General features: G+C 35.9%; 1 protein-coding gene and 1 long non-coding RNA gene across 13 annotated transcripts in view; both read left to right on the forward strand.

Moving 5' to 3' along the window:
- The window catches only part of SLC35F5 (solute carrier family 35 member F5), a 44127-nt gene extending 27406 nt beyond the window's left edge, over positions 1-16721 (forward strand). For 4 of the 12 annotated variants that reach the window (XM_065525411.2, XM_065525412.1, XM_065525410.1 and 1 more), the window contains 5 exons: positions 3262-3421; positions 5608-5698; positions 9448-9602; positions 10752-10845; positions 13739-14585. In XM_065525411.2, the coding sequence (XP_065381483.1) occupies positions 3262-3421; positions 5608-5698; positions 9448-9602; positions 10752-10827 (482 nt within the window). In that variant the 3' untranslated portion in view covers positions 10828-10845; positions 13739-14585. Of the gene's footprint in view, positions 1-3261; positions 3422-5607; positions 5699-9447; positions 9603-9846; positions 10549-10751; positions 10846-13738; positions 14586-16129 lie in introns of those variants that run through there. The other 8 variants (XM_074008898.1, XM_074008897.1, XM_005572972.5 and 5 more) reach the window with 3 other exon arrangements.
- A 2723-nt stretch (positions 16722-19444) lies between these two features.
- Positions 19445-22037, forward strand: LOC135966516 (uncharacterized). Its single transcript, XR_010579848.2, has 2 exons — positions 19445-20129; positions 21152-22037. It is a non-coding gene; the product is annotated as an uncharacterized lncRNA (long non-coding RNA).
- Positions 22038-22301: the final 264 nt, after the last annotated feature.

The raw sequence follows: 22301 nt of genomic DNA on the forward strand, positions 1-22301 counted from the left end.
TGCAGAAGAAGAACACATTGACAAGCTATCTTCAAAAGATATCTGAATATAAATAGATAAAGAAGCTCAGTGATAAGAGTTCAAAGTGCAGCTTACAAGGAGTCAGGAGACCTGGAATCCAGCTGTTGTAACTTTATTTATCTCATAGACATCTGGAATATGAGGAAATTGGACTAGATGAATGGCCTCTAAACTGTGATTTAGGGAATAGATAGGCTCCCGGGATGGTTGGAAGGAAATAGAGTTGCATGCAGGGGTCTAGTTCTTGGACTCCTTTGCTGCTTCACCTGTGGAACAGCTCTACTTTGTTGAGCATTTTGCATTAGAATTTAATTTGTAGTAAAGATTTTTCTTATGATTGGGCATGGTGGCTTACTCCTGTGATCCCAGCACTTTGAGAGGCTGAGGCAGGAGGGTTGCTTGAAGCCAGGGATTTAAGATCAGCCTGGTCAACATAGGGAGACCACATTTCTATTTAATTTTTTTTTTAAAAACAGACTATTTTAAAACTAAAAATAGTTTAAACACCTGTATCTGAAGATAACAAAAATAAAATGTTTGAAAAGCCATGAGGCTGAGTGATTGCTTAATTTCTTTTTAAATACAGAGTTCAAGAAATATAGCTTAATAGCCAGGTTTGGTTGCATGTGTCTGTAATCCCAGCTACTTGAGAGGCTGAGGCAGGAGAATCACTTGAGTCCAGGAGTTCAAGTCTGCAGTGAGCTATGATTGTGTCTCTGCACCTTAGCCTGGGTAACAGAATAAGATGCTGTCTCTTAAAAAAGAAAAGATAATTTTAATGATATTTTATTTGGCAGTCATAGAAAATTTTATTTGGAAAGGAATAAAATGCTAGTTTATTTTAGTGTTAGAGGTAGGTGGTTAGGTCAGTGATACTTTTTGAAAATTTAAACGTTGACAACTTGCAAGAAAAATTGCTTAATTTACTCATATTAGGGAGAGTGCATATAGACATGTAGCTTGTGTTGGTCCTGTTCATATGTGATGTGATATGTAAAGCAATATTGATCTGCCCTGGGCTTTAGAATAGACACGATTCGGAGAAGTCAGGATTGGGATATTGGGGGGTCTTCAGGCAAGGGAGTTTGAGCAGAGGCTTAACACAGAGCAGTGAGTAGATCTGAATGATTGTGCTGGAACTTCGCTTTGTGGAAGAACAGAAAGGTGTGTGGTGCCAGATTCTGGGCAGTCTAGGGAATAGGTGGAGTCATTGGGACTTTTGTCTTTAGGTCAAAGGATGTTAATTTATGTGGGATTTCATAGACTCAGCACTTCAGGGACCAGAAAATAGGTTCAGTTCTTGGTAATGCCACATTTTGGTGTTTCATTAAAACAACTTTGTAATGTTATTTAAGCATTTTAGGTCATGTGTCCTGTATATGTGTTCTTTTGTTGTTGTTTTTTTAATGAATAGATGTCTGAAGGTTGTGTATTAGTCTGTTTTCCCACTGCTATAAAGAACTACCTGAGACTGGGTAATTTATAAACAAAAGAGGTTTAATTGACTCAGTTCTGCATGGCTGGGCAGGCCTCAGGAAACTTACAATCATGGCGTAAGGTGAAGGGGAAGCAAGGCATGTTTTACACACTGGCAAGAGAGAGAGAACTTGCGAAGGGGGAATTGCCAAACACGTTAAAACCATCAAATCTTGTAAGAACTCACTATGATGTGAACAGCATGGGGGAACCGCCCCAATGATCCAGTCACCTCCCACCAGGTCCCTCCCTGACACGTGGGGATTACAATTCGAGATGAGATTTGGGTGGGGACACAGAGCCAAACCATAATAGTTGGGCTCCCTAAAACAGGATATGAGATGGGGAATTTGTGTAGGTGATTCATTGTGGGGAGTTTACTGAAGGAAAAACTTAGAGTGGAGGAAGCAAGATAGAGAAGGGGAAAGAACCATGTGGCACACAAGTATAACTGAGGTTTGGCCCAATTCATTGCAGGTGCTGGGGCGGGGAGCAGAGGGAGAGCAGCTAATATGTCTGGGCCTTGAGCCATGATGGCCGGCCTCATAAAGCCTCCATCAATTAGTCATGAGCTGCAGAAGATGGGGTGGGGTGGAGGGTGGGAACTTGCTGGGAAAGGCAGACTTATTTGCCCCTCCCTTCACAGAAGTGGGGTGGCTGTGAGTCTTTAGCATCAGATAGAGAGTGGGTGCTCCTGCCCTGTTAAGATGTAATTAGGCATCCTAATTACCGGTTTATTATTTAGGTGACATAGTATCAATTATATATCTACTGTAATTTAATTTTCTTTTAAGAAAGCTATATAGTTACCACATAAATCATATAGCAAATTTGTGACATAAACTACATAGAAAGTACAACAAAATTTATTATACAGTTGTAATCTTTTTTCTTTATGGTTTTTACTTTCACATGTATATAGTCATATATAAACTTAATTTCTATAGTAATATTTGCTTTTATTAAATGCTTACTTTGTGCCAGATACTATGCTATATTTTATGTGTTTAATCTTGCCAGCAACCTAATTAAATATTATTAAATTTTATTTTATGTTTATAGATTGGAAAACTAAGGCTTAAAAGAGGTATAAGGTTCGCACTACTATTCAATGATAGATAGAGCTGGGATTGGACCCAGGCAGTCAGACTGCCGAGCACACACTTAACCACTATGTGGGATGGCTTTCCTTAATAACTGGTCAGTCTGTACTTTGCTCATACGTTGAATAGCTCTTTGTGTGTACAAACTTTCTCACTAACTAGCTAGAAGTCTGGGAATGCAGGAACCAAGAGTTTTATCTCCTTTGGAACTTCTTCCATTACTGCTCGCGTAGCACAAGTGTTTTGGACATAAATACTTGAATCAGAAAGCAAACCATCCAATTCTTTAAAATTAATTTAGGCTGAATACACAAACACATACATACCAGTTATTTCTTTTAAGTTCTAGGGCACTATATTGTCAGTTGCTAAGGCTAACAGCCCTTCTTGTTGAGTTGTCCTAAGTGGTTTACTCCACAGTAGTTGCTCCCATACAGTGGGATAGTTGAACTGACTGATCACCAGTTGCTTCAGACAGTTTTCTTTTTATGGTTTTGAGCTATTCACAGGACTGACTTAAAAACAAACCAACAGAAGGTTTAGCTAGTGAAATCTCCCAGAGTACTTTTGTGCAAAATCTAATTTTGATTTTAGAGTTAATAAGCTTGGAGAATAGAAATAAATCACAATTTTAACTTTTGTTTCTTTTATACATGTTCAGGTTTTGTAGGTTTATTTAATCTGCTGCTCTTATGGCCAGGTTTCTTTTTACTTCATTATACTGGATTTGAGGACTTCGAGTTTCCCAATAAAGTAGTATTAATGTGCATTATCATTAATGGCCTTATTGGAACAGTACTCTCAGAGTTCCTGTGGTTGTGGTATGTACTGTTTATTCTCCAATTATTAATTATCAGTTGATTAATTTTTGGATATTTTAAGCGTTTATATTTTGTCTGTTTGCTGGTGGCCCTTCCTGTGCACCCCATTCTGCAACACACGTAAAACTGAATACTTTAACTCCACTAGAGCAGGGACTTTGTTTTTTAACTTCTGTGTGCCCATTCCAGAGTAGTGCCTTGTCCACAGGAGGAGCTCAATAAATACTTGTTGAATGAAGGAATGAATATGAATGGTCTAAATCTGTAAAAATGTTTTAGAAAGTGGAGTATTATGCAAATGAAAGTAGTCATTATCTAATGGATATCCAAATGTATGAGTTATGTATGCCAAGTGTGAAGGCATGAGTTCTAATTGAGAATCCAGGAGATGGTGCTTATTTAAGAGGCTTTGGAATATCTGTTTGCTTGTTCATAGGTGTTTTTGTTTTATTTATTTTCAGGACCTTTCATATCGGTGAGCCAGATATGTAAACCTTAAACTCTGATTGATTTGAGATGTTGACATACTTTGATATGCTATATATCCAATATATTGATATGCAATAATAAACTTAAAATAATTTGAAGACAGTATCATGTATGGAGTTTGAGAAACCTTTCAAATAACAGAGCTTTCTACTTAGTCCTATTTTTATTTAATAGAAACTTAAATAAATAGAATGAATAAAACATAAATGAATAAAATGAATTTTATTACATACCCATTGAAACTGTTAACTAGTTTTCCCTTGTGAAAGACTGCAACAGAAATGGACTTTTTTTGTGGAGTCTTCCTTAATGCTCTGCCTATACTGCTGTGCCTCCCTGCCCAGTTAAGGAATATCTGTTTTCTTGGATCCTCCATATTCACTCTCTTTTGTGTAATACTTGAAGATTTACTTTGTATTGTAGTAATTTATGTTCTTATCTAAACTCCTTTGCTGATCTAAAATTCTTTAAAATCGTAATCCATTAACTCATTAATTTTTTCATCTTTAATTATATACATTTTAGATACTTGATTGTTTTAACCTGAACTATTAACAGATGACAAAAGGCTTTAGCCATCAGCTAAATTGGATCCACCTTAAAAGCTGGATTAAGTCAAACAGGCTTTATAATTCTACCTTCCAGGTTTTTTATTATAGTACTCTGCGTGACAAATATCCAAGAACATATGCTATATTTGACCCCGAACGCTCTTTTCACAGAGCAGCTAAGTAGTGGGAACCACAAGTACTTAAATTCCCTTTACCTCATCAAAAAGGACTAATTGTTCAGCCTCTGTTCAGTACTTCTAGTGACACTTTATTGAGAGATAGCCCCTTTTATTGCAGGACAGCATTATTAATTCTGACATATACTGAGCTAGATTTTACTTGCCTATAACTTCCATGGATCTGTAGTCCTAACGATATACATTATGGTTTTGTCTTGGCTTATAATTCATTTTCTCCTTATAAACCCAAATTATCAGTCTTTATAAATGGCTCATCTGTCTCCATTGGGTATAATATTTTCTTTCAATTCAACAAAATTATATGCAGATAGATATTTCAAAATTTCATACCCACATTGATAATTCAAGGTAAAATTAAAGAACTTAACTTTTGGTTAGGACAATTGTTAGAAAAATGGAAAACAACAAGAAGATATTTTTAAAGAATATTCAAGCCTTTCTTTTTTATGCCAAGCCAAATCAAAAGAATAACACACTATTTTAGTGTTCATGAAGGTGAGATATTTTTGCTTGGTGACAGAATCACATGTTGGCTTATCACTTCCTTAAAGTCTATGTGTGAAGTATTGTCCTGCAACATTAATATTGCTGTTTTCTTTGTTATCTACGTATCATCACAAAACTGTAACAACTGTTCAACAGTTTTTTAAAAAAATTAATGAAATATAAGCTATAAACTCAAAGTTGAATGTCTGCAAACAGATCTTGAAAAATAGCATAAAATATTTTGAGCTTTTTATACTTACATATTTGTATTTTTAATATTTGAAGAAAAACTTTGAGAATCATCTTAATGACTTTATTGTATTTTATGTCTCAATCCATCCTAACCTCTTATCTTTGCTCCTGATCTCACAAGCCTATATTATAAGAAAGTCTTTGTTCAGTGTTTTTCTTTGGTTGTTTAATTTTTTTAATATAGAAATGTCTATTTTCTTTTTTTTAGGGGCTGCTTTCTTACCTCATCATTGATAGGCACACTTGCACTAAGCCTTACAATACCTCTGTCCATAATAGCTGACATGTGTATGCAAAAGGTAAGGAAACTATTATTCATAGATATTTTAGGTATGTTATTAAAACAAACGTAATGAAAGTTGAGATGTGATTAAATTATAAGGATACAAACATAAATAATACTTGATGCTTTCTCTCCCAAGGTGCTTTACTACATAGAAATACAAAAAGTACCAAAGAAATAGATAATTTCCATTTTTAGCTTTTCCATTTTTTTCCCTAAATTTCTAAGTTAAGGGCATCATCTTCATATGTAGTTCTCCAGTTTTAGAGCTGATTCTGTTCCAGATGTTCTTTGGTAAGTCACATTTATCATATAAGCATTTTAGTTTCTGCGATGAACCGTATCACAGGTTCCTTAACACTGTGCTGATACTACCGAAGATATGAGCAGTACATGAATAATGTTGTTTGCAGTGAATGTTAGCCATCTCTCTCTGGACTCAGCAGAGTGGGTGTCCCATCCCTCTTCTCTGAAGGCCTAGTATGGATGCGGGGATTCTTGTAATAATATTGGCAATGCTAACACCACAGAAAAGAGAATCTGGGATGTTTCTCCCAACAGCCTAGAAGGGAAGAGTTTTTTCAGTGCTCCTAGGTGTAGCAGGAAGAACAGAGGTATGCTGTTGCCCACACTGAAAGATGGAGCATAGCCATTTATCACACAGTTCAGTAGATGTAGGCATTTAACTACAACTACTAAGTCATAGAAGTGTGTGTGTGTGTGTTTTAGTCTAATATAATTTGAAGAGGGAAATATTTCAAGGCCCAAAGGTTTATAATGTGTACAAGCAATAGTCAAATTTTTAAAGCTATTTTTCTTTAGGTCTTTGTGCGGTTTTTAAGATAAAAGTGGCTGGGTACCATGGCTCATGCCTGTTATCCCAGCACGTGGGAGGCCAAGGCAGCCGGATCACTTGAGGTCAGGAGTTCGAGACCAGCCTGGCCAACATAGTGAAACCCCGACTCTACTAAAAATACAAAAATTAGCTGGGTGTGGTGGTGTGCACCTGTAATTCCAGCTACTTGGGAGGCTGAGGCAGGAGAATCACTTGAACCTGGGAGATGGAGGTTGCAGTGAGCTGAGATCATGCCACTGCACTCCAGCCTGGGCAACAGAACAAGATTCCATCTCAAAAAAAAAAAAAAGATAAAAGCAAAATATGCTTAGTGCTATATATCCTCTCTATTTATAAAACAATTCTTTACTGATATTTAACTTTGTTTTATGGTTCAGTAAATTCTTATTTATTTGTCATGGTTAAAGAACTGAGATTCTCTCCTTAATTGAGAATTAATTGCCTTACATAACTTGCATTTTCATAGAATGTGGATATTCTATATAACACTAACATTACACATTATTACAAATATGAACCAAAATGGTTGTGAAACTGGGAAAGTGCTACTTGCTAGAGGATTTTCGTAGACTACTGTGTAAATCCTCTTTATTGTACTGATATTTTAAAAACATAAGCTTTTGTAGATTGAAAAAAAATGGCAGGTTAATGTTCAGGAATTTTTAAGAGAATAGTCACAGGGGACCTAAATTTATTAAATGATTAGTCATTTAATAATTATCATTACAAATAATGGTTATAATTTGTTTAATAAAGTATTTTAGGATAAAGGCAAAACGGGAAAATGTATGTACAAGCAATTAATTATGAAAACATAACTAAACTTTAACTGATTGCCGAGTTCTAGATATGAAGACAATCAGGAAAAAGATCTGGTTTTCTTGATTGTCTTCACATCTAGAACTGGGCAATCAGTTAAAGGAGTAGGCTGTGCATTGGTGTTGGGATTGAGGTTAGGGAGATTCCATCTGGAAAAAGAAGCAGGGTGTGTCCAGAACTGTGACAGAAACATGATAAGAGAAATCTACTTTTATAGGGTTTGAGGTTCACTTAGCTAACTGTATTTATTTATAGCTTCTGAAATGTTAGCATTTATTAACATTATTGTGCTTGAAACAAATTGGTTATTTAAGTCTATTTATAATTATTTTATATAATAGGAAGCATCCCTGATCATAATCTATTTTATATTCAGATATATTTAGGAATTAGAAAACAATTTTTTGTTTACATAGGTAATTTTCTTTGTTGTAGTAAGTGGCTTCATTTCTTTTGTCATAGCTTGTTGGAAATCAAATTAGAAGTTTTTTATTATGAGACAACATATACACGACTACATTGTTGCAAGCAAACTTGCCTTCTAAAGTCTTCTAGGGCTTTATCTGTCTTTATTAAGTTTGCTTTGATTCAGTTATGAAAGAAGGTTTTTAGTTGAATATTCATGAAATCATTCTGTCAACTATAGCTGCGTTTTTAATTGCATTATTTATAACTTCTTAATACCTTTTCTGATCTTGGGTAATTTAAATACAGCATGGTTTTTCCTGATTATTAGTCATTCTGGCAAATATTCCAGGAATATGTTAAAATATATTGGTAATTTCATAACTAAATGAAGACTTTTTAGTTTAATGACTATTGTTTCTGGGGTGTTCTCAGGCTGACTCAGTCACCGTGGATGAATACCATACAAATAGGGCCTGCATGTTAAAAATCGCCGGTTATTATTCTTGTGTTATGTACTGTGAGTTCCCTCATAAAAGACATTATGCTCACAAAACCCCTTTACTCTGACTAATGGTGCTATGAAGTGGAATAGTATATGTTTTCCACCAGAGGGAGTCTTGCCTGTGATTCCAGACTTTTTTTTTTGGAGTTCTCAAAGAGGGCAAACACAGTTTTCCTTCCCTATTTTACAGATAGAAGTTACTATTTTCATCATTTTTTTAAAGCAAACCTCCTGTGTGTTGCACTTAAGTTTCAGTAGCTGATCGGTGTAGGCTTCTTTGACAATTGTTTCTGATCTTTAGTTGAGTCTGGATGGTAAAAGTGAACTAGTGAAAGGGAAGAATTAGTTTTGTTTTGGTAACTTTATGGCATCTCATTATTTTTTATTTTCTTTTTATGTATATATTTGTTTTCTTGTTTATTTTTTTCTTATTTTTTTAATTTTAATACCTCCACCCTACTTACAGATATTTTTTATTTTCTTGACAACCCTGATAAATGATGGATTGGAGGATCACACTTGTTGACATCAGAGGGCCCTTCACTGATGAGGCTTGTCTTGTTGCTTGTCTTCTCTGACTAATATTCCTTAGTAAAAATATTCCTATATTTTTTTCTTTATTTTACTCAGTCATTATTTCATTTTGAGGTTTTTTCATTTATTGCTAGTTTTGAGTGTCATAAATTTGCACTTAATTTGTTTTTGGTACTGTCATAAGAACTGTAGCATACACAGGATAGTACAACTATAAGTTTTTACGAAAATGTACATTTTTTGAAGATGACTGTGGAAATTGAGGAAGAGGGAACTATTTGAGACCAGGCAGCAAACAGTGAAAAAGGAATGAGCAACATGGTGTGCAGGACCAAAGTTTCATACTATATATCGCTACTCTCAGTGTGCAATGCCTATAAATGGAAAGTATGTTTTTTTGGCTTTCCTTTAGCCTGTTTTCCAAGCAAGAACTATTGTTGTTGGTAATTTAGGTACATGGAATTGTAAGTTGAAGTCTTGAATTCTTACTTAATAATAATACACTTAATACACCGTCAGTGTTTAATTTTGTCTTCCCGTTGTTCTTATTCCTGCTAGTTGTCACAAATAGAAAACTTACATTGAAGGGGGAAATTGCCTTAATGATAATTGTGGGTGTGTTTTTTCCTCTATCTTTTATTTTTAGGTGCAGTTTTCTTGGTTATTTTTTGCAGGAGCTATCCCTGTATTTTTTTCATTTTTTATTGTAACTCTCCTATGCCATTATAATAATTGGGATCCTGTGATGGTGGGAATCAGAAGAATATTTGCTTTTATATGCAGAAAACATCGAATTCAGAGGTAAGTTTAGTCCCAATACACATTTTTTAAAATAGTGTTTGCTAGATAACTGAGAATTGCATCATGCTGGCCTAGCTTTTAGAGATTTTGTGAGGAATTATTGAAATATGATAACTTATATGTTATGGCAGATAAAAATAAAATAATTTGTTTAGATCTTTTGGGTAATAAGATTCTTTCTCTTTCTCTCTCTCTTTCCTTTTCTTTCTCTCTTTCTTTCTTCTTCTTTTCTCTTTCTTGACAGAGTCTTGCTCTGTAGTCCAGCCTGGAGTGCAATGGTATGACCTCAGCTCACTGCAACCTCTGCCTCCTGGGTTCAAGTGATTCTCTGCCTCAGCCTCCTGAGTAGCTGGGATCACAGGCACACACCACCATGCCCAGCTAATTTTTGTATTTTTAGTAGAGACAGGGTTTCACCGTGTTGGCCAGGCTGGCCTTGAATTCCCGACCACAAGTGATTTGCCTGCCTAATAACTACAATTTTTAAAAAAAGTTTTGATTCACAGGTAATACCAAAAGGTTTACTGTTTTGCCATAATGAACTTAAATATAGAAGACTTTTATTGGTTTGAACATAATTCGTGATAGAATAGTATTGCCTCAATTTTTCTTTCCAATTTCTTTCTATTTAAGAATGAAAGCTTTTTATATTTTGCTATGAAAAGAACTTGATTCCAGTGACTCTGGAGGCTGAGGTGGGAGGATTGCTTGAGGTTAGGAGCTCGAGACCAGCCTGAGCAACATATCAAGACCCTGTCTCTAAGAAAATAAAAAAAAATTACCCAGACATGATGGCATATACCTGTAGTCCCAAGCTACTTGGGAGGCTGAGGTAGGAGGATCACTTGAACCCAGGAATTCAAAGCTGCAGTGAACTATGATAGCACCACTACACTTTAGCGTGGGTGACAGAGTGATACCCTGTCTCTTATTTAAAAAACAAAAAGTGAGACCCTATCTCTTATTTAAAAAACAAAAACAAAAACTGCTAACTTGGTACAAGTTCTTGAGAAATTTTATCCTAGTGTTGGTTCTGCCACTGACTTGCATCCTGCCCACATAGCTTCAGCCAATGGAATAAATAAGGTTTAAGGTTCCTTTTCAGCTCTAAAGCTTTCCTTAATTATTGACTTTTTTTTTTTTCTCAAGAGTTCCAGAAGACAGCGAACAGTGTGAGAGTCTCATTTCTATGCACAGTGTTTCTCAGGAGGATGGAGCTAGTTAGCTGTTGTCTGTAGCCCAGGTTTGTATGTGAGCTGGGTTTACTATTGAATATGATTCTTATTTGTGTAATATTCAAACAAAGGATTGATTTTTTTTTTTTTTTTTTTTTTTTGAGATGGAGTCTCACTCTGTTGCCCAGGCTGGAGTACAGTGGCACAAACTTGGCTCACTGCAAGCTCCGCCTCCCAGGTTCATGCCATTCTCTTGCCTCAGCCTCCTGAGGGACTACAGGCGCCCGCCACCACGCCCGGCTAATTTTTTGTATTTTTAGTAGACATGGGGTTTCACTGTGTTAGCCAGGATGGTCTCGATCTCCTGACCTCGTATCTGCCCGCCTCGGCCTCCCAGAGTGCTGGGATTACAAGCATGAGCCACCACGCCTGGCCAGGATTGATTTTTATAATTAGTTGTTTGAGAGGCCATACAGCCTTAAAGGCTAAAGGGGCTAAAGCCTGGGCTCCAATTCTATCTTCTGCACATACTAGCTGTGTGGCCCGATGCAAGGTTCTTAATCCCTTGGTGCTCTGGTTTTCTTATTTGTGAAATGGGATTACAATAGAACCTCCCTTATAAGGGTGTTAAAATAGTAAATACTTGGTAAATATAAAGTATATACAATAGTGCCTGACTCAAATGATCAGGAAGTTTTAACTCTTATTTTTATTCATGCTAAGGGTCATTTTATTTAATAATATGCTTTAGAAAAATATTTTTTCTCTGATGATAAAAAAGTAAGAAAAATGTAATATTCTGGTGTACAATATACTGGTTGGAAAATACTAGTCTTTTATGTGTGTGTTTTACATAACTGGCACAGTGTATATCCTCATTCTCTGACATTGCTTTGTCATTTAATAATGCTTCTGGAATATTTTCCCATTTTTTACATTTTAAGAAATAGTGTCTTCTATATGTCTTTGATGGTAGAGTACATGACATTTTGCTGAATGGATGCTTGAATTAAATGCAACATACATATTTTGCAGGTACAAAAGTGATTATTTAGAATGAAAGATCACAATAAACTACTAGAATTCTGAAGATCCAGGCCCCTTTTTCTGAGACATCTTTAGGCAATTTATATTGAAATGTTTCTTGATTGCTACTGAGTTTTCCCTCCCTATCTAGAACATTGTACAACTCCTGTCAATTGTTAACACTTATGTTGGGCTTGAAGTTTAAGTTTCATTATCCTCATGGTAAACTTGCTTCTAACCTACGGCTAACGGTCCTGGTTATCTGTTTTTCTTGAGTGGGCTGTTTTTAAATCTAGTTTATACTGCACATGGTTTAAGCTCTAGTTCTCCAAGACTTTTTGTACAAGGCAGCTACCCCTGCCCTTCCCTGGCCTGCCCATCCTGCTTTCATTCTCTTCCCACTCTGAGGAAATTAAACTCTTAGCTGATTCCTTTGGTGTTTTCCTTCTTGTCTCCCTAAGTATCATGCTTATGACTTCTGTTCCATGAGTTCTCAGTTTTAGGCATCTTCTGCTGACTTTTCCACTGAGATCAATGAAGACAGATTATTTTCAACTTTACTCCTCCTCTGCTCCCACCTCACATGCCTCCTATCTCCATATCAGTTCTGCCTCCTCATCATCCCTGTATAGTTATTGCATAATTTTGGATAGATCTGTAGTCAGTGTTTATACTGCTGCAACTAAAAAATTGTTACTTATAACTGAGCCATGTAGGATTTGTCCTGGTATTTCCCTTATGCAGAGATCCTCTGTTACTACCCTTTTTGGAGAATAAACCTTAAAGTCTTCTCCTGGGTTAGAGAAAAGGCACTTGGCCAACTGTGAAAAGTAAGAGAGGGCATCTGAGTGTCTCTCTGCTTTTGCTATAGACATTATACCAGTCTTCCTGTTTGTAGTTGTTTCTTCATCCCTCCTTACAGAGATATCTGGTCCTATTTTTCCATTGCTAACTAAGAGTTGGCTGTTATTTTCTCATTTCTCTACTTTTCTTTTTGTCCATGTGGTTTATTCCTTTTAAGAAAAAAATTCCAAGCTGGGCACAGTGACTCATGCCTGTAATCCTAGCATTTTGGGAGGCTGAGGAGGGAGGATCACTTAAGCTCAGGAGTTTGAGACTAGCCTGGGCAACATAGTGAGACCTTACTTCTATTGAAAAATATATATATTTTTTAACCCTTTATTTTCTTTTTAGTGAGGTTTTGGAGAACAAGTGGAACTAAATATGTGTTTATGTGCCATCTTTAAATTAAAAAAAACCATAAACACAATTATAGTAAGTCCTCACTTAACATCATCAATAGGTTCTTATAAACTGTGACTTTCAGCAAAATTACAGCAAAACCTTTTTTTTTTTTTTTTTTTTTGCATCAACATTATAATGTAACAACACTGAACAAAACAATGTTATTCGGGGACCTAAAGTCAGTTTCCTAGAACCTGTGACATTAAGTGAGGACTTTGTATTCTTGAAAGCTTTTTAATGCTGTAATTTATGCATTATTTTTCTTGGGTATGCTGTGCATTGTTCTCATACTCACACTTAAACCCACCCATATCCAGCAAGGTTTCAGTATTTTTAGAAGTGAGAGCTGGGTAAAGAAGAAAGAGTGAAGACTAAAGAAGATGGATTGCAACAGAGTAGAATAGACTGGGCAAGTGTCTTTGTCTTTGCAGGAGTAATGGTGGAATATACCAGGAGTAAAACTAACTGCTAATACACAATCTCTCGTGTCGATGTCAGCTTTTGACATTGCTATAGAAGTCACATTCATAAGTTCTTAGTACTCCAAATTTGAGTATCCAGTTATTAAGTATGTATACCGTGAAAATAGGTATTTCATTTTAAGATAATTTGCTTTTTAAAATGTAAACTGTAGAAAAGTAAAACTATGAAATTATAATCTAATCACATTTCTGTGGTTTTTGTTTTTAGCACGATAATGGAACTATACAGCGAAGAGACAATCTCTGGCAAGTTTTTGTAGAAAAAATGTTTCAGTGCCTAGTCTGAAAAATAACAGTTTCAGTTCTTTGAAACTCTAAAATATATTTTTCTCATACCTGTTTTCTTCATTTTCATAATGAAGCACTTTGCTATGTAGCTGTGTACATATCACTACAGTTCTAGGAAGTTCCAGTCTACAGTCCATCCAAAGGACCAACCTGCCTTACACATCTCAAGGAGTTCAGCTGTTGAAATCATTTGAACTAATCAAGGAATAAATCCTAATGTTCCAGGACTTTATTTTCACATACTTGTTAAATGCTGGAATATATTATAAAAATGTTTTCAAGAAATCACTTAAGTGTTCATAGACCAGTGTTTCTGACAGGTAAAATGCTAAAATAAGCTACCTGTAGTAAGTATGGATGATATTTTTGGGTTTTGTTGAATATTGCAAATTCACCACACAAAAAATGTTTAATTTATGCAACGAGCATGTTTGTGCAAATTTCGTGGAACTTTAAAAAGAATAAATATTTGAGAAAATATCTGATTCACTTACACTACATTTACTGTATTATTCTTTTATAGCATTAGGTGCCTTGTATTTTAAATCTGTGACAAACCATGGCAAATTTTTAAAGGGGAAGTATTATTATAAAATGAAGAAATATGTATTTCTAAAGGCTATATTGCTGTAAACTTAATTGATAAAGCTCTGTTTAATTTAGAGTTTTGAAGAAATAGTCTCCCTTCAATTAAGAACTTTTCATAATGGAATGATTTAAATTGAAGTGACAAAGAGTATTATTAAAATACAATGTTTATATGTGTATTTGTGTATTATAGATGTATCAAGTGATTTCTAATTTTTTCTCATATGAATATGCCAGATTACTCTAGAACTAGATGCCTCTTCTTTAAATAATTTTAGTTTTCCTGAATAAATTTGTAATGGTTAAAGTACCAAGGAAGGAAGGCGAGAAGGGATTCTGTTTTTAAAATCACATCTGGCCGGGCGCGGTGGCTCAAGCCTGTAATCCCAGCACTTTGGGAGGCCGAGGCGGGCGGATCACAAGGTCAGGAGATCGAGACCACAGTGAAACCCCGTCTCTACTAAAAAAAAAATACAAAAAATTAGCCGGGCGCGGTGGCGGGCGCCTGTAGTCCTAGCTACTCAGGAGGCTGAGGCAGGAGAATGGCGTGAACCCAGGAGGCGGAGCTTGCAGTGAGCCGAGATCGCGCCACTGCACTCCAGCCTGGGCAACAGCGTGAGACTCCGTCCCAAAAAAAAAAAAAAAAAAAAAAAAAAAAAAAAAAAAAAATCACATCTGAACTGTTCCTCTACTAAGATTAAATTAAATGTGAAATACTCATAATTGCAATTCTTAAACTTAGGCACATGTGCTCACTGTGCACCTGCTCCTGGACTCTATTCACCAGAGTACCAGTAAACGTGTGTCCCAGGATTCACAGGCTTTTGATTAATCAATATTCTTTTCAAGTTTTCTGTGAATAGTTAAGTTCTCTTCAAAATTTCTTAACTAATCTGATTTTTAAGAATTCACTTTGCAGTGTTTAGCTTCCTATTCACATTCTTAAAATTGCTTTGGTGTTACCATGAGTCGAAAATGAAGTTTAGCCTTCTTTCTGCTTCATTCTGAGAACTTCTTGATTACCTTTAAAAATTGTTTATGATATTAAATTTAAAATACAAACAGCTCTCTCTCTCTCTCTCTTTTTTTTAATCATCCAGCCCAAAGTGGCAAAAACAGCTCTTTTCTCATGTGGCACCACCAATAACTCAATTAAAAATAATGTTGAGTTTATTATACTTTTGACCTGTTTAGCTCAACAGGGTGAAGGCATGTAAAGAATGTGGACTTCTGAGGAATTTTCTTTTAAAAAGAACTTAAGGAAGTAACATTTTAATTACTAAAGGACTACTTTTGGTTGAAGTTTATTATTTAGATACCTCTACTTTTTGTTTTTGCTGTTCGATAGTTCACAAAGACCTTCAGCAATTTACAGGGTAAAATAGTTGAAGTAGTGGAGGTAAAACTGAAATTTAAAATTATTCTGTAAATGCGATAGAGAAAGAAGCTGAGCTTAGAATCTTTTGGTTGTTCATGTGCTCTGTGCTCCTCTCATCACACAGGTCATGTGTTGTCACTCACGATTCTGGAAGTACTAAGCCGTAGTTAACAGGCTGGATAGATCTTCAGGCAATCTTCTTCCAGTATACTGCTGCTTTTCTGTTTCTTAAAACAAAAAATCAAAGAACAACTTCTTTAGAAGGAAGCACCACCATTCAATTGGTTAACTGAAAGTATGAATCACTGCTGCTTCGCTTGCCCACCTGTTCTCTTTTTCTCACAGGTTTTATTTCTCGGAATGATTGTTGCATTTGAATACTGTAGCCATGGTGAGTGAGCAGTTGAAGACTTCCTTTCTGCACCTTCATAGTTAAGGGTTCATCTTCTCACGAAATAAAGTTGTGCTGGGTTGCTTCAATTCTGTGGATTGCCTGGAAACTAGGTAACAAGGCCCTTAGATCACAACGACCACGTTGCAGGTCTTTGGAAATGCTGGGAAGGGGTTACATTCAAGTAACTGCTGACATCCTTCCTGTCTATCAGAACCATGTTGGCCTGTAATTATATTTTTCTGAATCTAAAAACAAATAGAAATTTCTGGTATCTTTTCAGTCTCCTACTTTTCTTTCTATTCATCACTTAAATCTCATTATTGTATAATGTTTCAAATTATGACCTGGATTGAAGGAAGTCTGTTTTGTCAGAAAGACTTTGTTAGGTGAACATCAGAATCTCAACCAAAACAAAGCTGAAAAATGAGGCAGACTTAAAAGTGAATGCTTTTGAAATGAGTGCTTTTTGGAGCTTAGGAGAGCCATTAGGTTTATGTAATGCACCCATACTTATTCCTTTAAATAAATTTTAATTTAAAAACATTGAGATATTGGCCTCTGTCAGCCTGATTTAATTAATTCTTTACATTAAGCTGATTTTCCCCCTGGCAGCTGACAAATAAGTTCATTGTTCTTGTAGAAGTGAGCTCACAAGGTTAAATGTGAATGTTCTCACAGGTACACAGCCCTGGTTCGGAAGAATTTTAATGCCCACTTTAAAATCAATCATGCAGAGCCAATTTGGGGTTGCAAGGTATGACTCCTCTGGAAGCCAAGTTTTTTCATAAAGCACTGTGGTAATACCCATAGCACTAATCCTCAGTGTGCTGGTTGAAGAAATAAAATGTCTTTAAAGAAGGATAAAGGAGAAATTAATTAGAAAATGTTTTTTCCCACATATTAGCAAATAAATGAAATGTTATTTTCGTATTAACTATAGTTACGATCTTACTTCATTTCTCCCTCTTCTCCTTTGAAATATTCTTTATTACTAAATAATATTTTAGGAGGAATTAACAGAAATAATTACCTGTAACATCTGCAGATAAACTTACATAGCTAACATTGTGTGCTGACTTTTTTAAATGGTGAAGTGGCATTAATGAGATGTTCAGTTTACAGAATTTGAAGTTTGAGTTCTATTTTAATAGTCTGCTGTGTCCCCAAAATCCCATTTAGATAAATTGAGGTTCATTTTTCACATAGACTTGCAATTTTTAGACACCACATTTCCTTTTTTATAGTAACAGCCTCATTTGCCTGTACAATAAGTAATAATACAGTATTTCATAGGTACATTGTATGTGCACAGGAATTTTTTCTTTAAATCTTAAGAGCCTTTAATAAACTGGGGATATTTAAGTATTTTAATGTTACTACATTTAAAAAATAGTGTTTTCCTACAAAAATTTCTGTATTCAGTATACGTTAACTATGAGAATGTCAAACAGTGAAATCATTGAAATATATTTAAGGAAAAATTACCAACCAAAAGTCATGAGTACCTTCTATATGCATATTTACTGGAATGTTCATGTGAAATGCCAGCATCTCCAATAAGAGAATTTTGAGTCAGGGGTGACACAAACATGATTTTTATTTTTGAGCTGGGGATTTTGATGGAGAAGCACCTAGATGAAGATACCATTTCATTCATGATATTTTAAAATTAGAAAAGTAAAGCTTCTAAATTGAAACTCTTATCAGGTCACTTCATGAAATTTTTAGTTTTAAATTTAATTTTACATGAGATGTCTTTCGGAAGAGCTACTTTTATTAACTTTCACTTAGATCCTTGTGTGCTAGGCATTCCGTATTTCTCTACTTGATTTTCCTGTACCTAGTTTTGATTACAGCAAGTATTTAATAATAAAGTCAGTCATGTGAGAGTATCCATTAATTTCAGTGGGTCCTTGCAAGGCAGGCAGAAGATTTCTTTCCAAGAGTCTTATTTTTGACATGAGGTGAAAATCTTTTTTTTTTTTTTTTTTTTTGATGGGGTCTCACTCTGTCACCCAGGCTGGAGTGCAGTGGCAGGATCTTTCTGCAACCTCCCAAGCTCAAGCCATCCTCCTCCCACCTGAGTCTCCTGAGTAGCACTACTGGCATGTGCCACTATTCCTGGCTAGTTTTTTGTATTTTTGGTAGAGATGGGGTCTTGCTATATTGTCTAATTTTTGTGTTTTCAGTAGAGATGGGGTTTCACCATGTTGGCCAGGCTGCTCTTGAACTCCTGAGCTCAAGTAATCCACCCGCCCTGGCCTCCCAAAGTGCTGGGATTACAGGTATGAGCCATCATGCCTGACTCAAACCAGTTCTTTAGATTGTTTTTGCCACCATTTACTTACTTGGAATAGTTTTCATATTTATTTTTCTTATGAAGAAATCCAGTATCAATCAGATCATGTAACATCAAAGCAAAATTTCATTGAAGGCTATCCTTGTCTTAATTATTCTAAAATAAAGTACAATAAACTAAATTATTTTGACCTTTGTAGTAGCATAGTGTTAAGTTATATATATATATATATATATATATATATATAAATAAATATGCATACTCCCAAGTAAGTTTTATATATATATATATATATAAATAAATATGCATACTCCCAAGTAAAATTTCAGAGACAACATGCTGGAGAGCAGTGGCTCTCAGACAGCATCAGTATTACCTGAAGGCCGTGTTAAATACACATTATTGGCAGAGAGGGGAGAACACAGTGACTCATGCCTGTAATTCCAGTGCTTTGGGAGACTGAGGCAGGAGGATCACTTGAGCCCAGAAGTTCAAGATCAGGCTGGGCAATACAGCAAGACCCCTGTCTCTACCAAAACAAAAAAACAGGCATAGTAGTGTATGCCTGTAGTCTGAGCTGCTTGGGAATCTGAGGCAGGAGGATCACTAGAACCCAGGAGTTCGAGGGTGCAGTGAGTTGTTATTGGACCACTGCAGTCCAGCCTGGGCGACAAAGTGAGACCTTGTCTATTAAAAAAACAAAAGCAAAAACTTGATTGCTGGGTGCCACCCTAGAGTTTCTGATTCAGTTGGCCTGGAGGTGGGGGTGGTGGGCCTGGGAATTTGCCTTTCTAACAAGCGTCCAGGGAATGCCCCAGCTGCTGGTCCCAGGACCACACTTTGCGAATTATTACTCTGAGAAGAGCACTAACTTTGACATTGGATTCCTTCTGTTCCTCATTAGTGAATTTATTTGGGGGAGATTATTCAATCTGGTAGATCCGCATTTACTTAGCTGTGAAGTGGGGGTTAATGCAACCTGCCTGGGACTGTGAGAATGAGAAACTCTATTTGAAATACCCAGCCCAGCGTGCCTGCGTGCTTGAAAAATGCTGACTCCCATGGTCCGTCCTCCCCTCACTCTTCTCAGCTATAAAGCGAGGAGCGAAATTCAGTATCTTCTAAGATTCTTCTTAGGTGTAAAATGCTGTGATTCTAAAAGTTTTGTAGTTCCAGAGACAATGCCAAACACCTGTGTGTACTTAGTGCTTTATAAAGAGTGGTAATAACGTGATACCACATAGGCCATAGTTTTGTTTTTGCTTTTGTTAGGGTGTTTAGCATCTTGACTCCTTAAAAGTTTTCAATCAGATTTATAAAGCAGCATTGAAGAAGTTGTATTATATTTGAGCACAGTTTGAATCCATGGCAGTTTTACGAAGGCCGAGTATATCAGATGAATAGGCTAATTTCCCTGAGTTGCTGACCTTATTAGTCCCTACCATGTTGCCCCCTGGTTACCTAATACATGTTCAAAATGTATAGTTTTCATCACCTGCTTGATCTTGATTTTCAGACAGCATCAAATCAGCTGCAAAACAAATCCAAGCTAAAATTGTGAGCATATGATTAATTTAATATAGCATGTAATTATGTAGTATTTTATTTATTTATTTTTTGAGATGGAGTCTCACTCCCTTGCCCAGGCTGAAGTGCAGTGGCACGATCTCAGCTCACTGTAACCTCTGCCTCCTGGGTTCAAGTGATTCTCCTGCCTCAGCCTCCCTAATAGCTGGGATTACAGGCATGCACCACCACGCCCAGCTAATTTTTTGTATTTATATAGAGACGGGGTTTTACCATGTTGGTCTTGAACTCTTGACCTCAAGTGATCTACCTGCCTTGGTCTCCCAAAGTGCCGGGATTACAGGTGTGAGCCACTGTGCCCAGCTATCCAGTATTTTATTTAAAAGTTGTCACTAGGGTGTTCACTATTATGAATTTATAATCTTAAAAGTTGGGGATGCTAAAAGTACCAGGCTAAAATATTACTAGGTTTTCTCCTCTTTTAATTCCATTTTGTTAGAAAAAAATAATCACAACCAGGGTTCTTTTGCCTTTCTCCAGCCATCTAGACTGCTTTACTGCAATGTCGGGAAGATTGCATACAATGAAAAGTGTAACTAGTTGATTGGGATTTGGAAAAATTGAATCAAGCATTTGCATTCATCCAGAATGGTCTTAAACTACTGACTAGGGGGTGCCCACAGGATGAGCACTGGTGGCGTGGGTGGGAGGAATTTCCCTGGGTACTGCAATTGCATTTGAAAGATCTATTTTCCAAAACCTGAGCAGAGAGAGGCTAGGAGGAATGCAGACAGGACATTCAAAATGCTAATTTCCTTTACTACTAGAACATGAAATATCTGATAATGGTTTTAAAAAAATAAGTGCCAGGATTCATTGTAGTATAAAGGTTCAACTAGTATAATTTAAAATGAGTCTTTATATTCAGGCCAGGCACGGTGGCTCATGCCCTTTAATCCCAGCACTTTGGGAGTCTGAGGCGGGTGGATCACCTGAGATCAGGAGTTCAAAACCAGTCTGGCCAACATGGAGAAACCTCATCTCTACTAAAAATACAAAAAATTAGCCAGGCATGGTGGTGCGCGCCTGTAGTCCCAGATACTTGGGAGGCTGAGGCAGGAGAATCACTTGAATCCAGGAGGCAGAGGTTGCAGTGAGCTGAGATAGCACCACTGCACTCCAGCCTGGGTGACAGAGCGAGACCCTGTTTCAAAAAAATTAAAAAAATAAAAAATAAAAAGTGAGTCTTCATATTCAAATTAGTATATGAGGTTAGACAAACCATTCTTATGTGGGACCAGGTATATTTAATTTGCCTTTCTTTGTAGTCATCCTAGTAAATCCTTGTAAAGGGTTGTTTTAAATACAATTTTGTAGTATATTCTAAATCCCCTTTGGCAAATAAAGCTGAAGTTATCTAGTGTCAGCATATTGTGATTTGTATACTTATATAAGACAAGATTATATCATTCTGATCAAGTTGCAGCATTTTAATTTTATATGATAGGTCTGTATTGAGTAATCAGTACCTATGTGCAAATATTAAGTCAACTTAATTACCAGACCCAGAAGGCCAGAGCTAATCAAAGAGTACTTTAGGAAGATGAAATATTTATAATGAGTTATGGAAACAATGTTTTAGAAATGTTTTTCTTGGTGTAATTTAATGCAGATTTTTACCTCAATTTTGTTAGAAAACTTGGTAATTTTATCCCTCCATCTATTTAATATTTAATATTTTCAGATTCTAGAGTATTTAAAATTTAAACACAATTATAAAATTAATTATAATTCCTACTTATGTTAGTAGCTATGATTTAGGGCCAAAACTATCCTGGTTTTGTCTGCAACTTGAAACATTGTGTATTTTAAACTATATAATTTGGGAACATTATTTTATAGACTGTGGATAACCAAATATAGAGTTTGTGATTTTTTAATGCTTTATTTGTATAAAATCATTTGTATATTCTATTTATAGTATGCATTTTCTAGCTCATTAAAAGTACATAAAAACTTCAAATCTATCCTTATACAAATATTTGATTTCTAGTTTCCTTTTATTAAAACATTTTCACTCATTCATTCTTTCACACCTTAATCTCTAAGATGTGTCTTGGGTATTTGATAAAGTAGGTCTTCTTGTGGAGCACATCACTCAGCTTTGGAGACCAAACATTAAACACACTGAGTTGCATCTTATGCATGTTAAGGTCTAAAGCCAACAGAAAAGGTGAAATTTTTGAATAATCAAATTGCCCTGGGGAGGGTCCTGAATAAGAGACCTATATCCATCA

Source organism: Macaca fascicularis, chromosome 12 (genome assembly GCF_037993035.2).
Source record: "Macaca fascicularis isolate 582-1 chromosome 12, T2T-MFA8v1.1".
Taxonomy (NCBI): domain Eukaryota; kingdom Metazoa; phylum Chordata; class Mammalia; order Primates; family Cercopithecidae; genus Macaca; species Macaca fascicularis.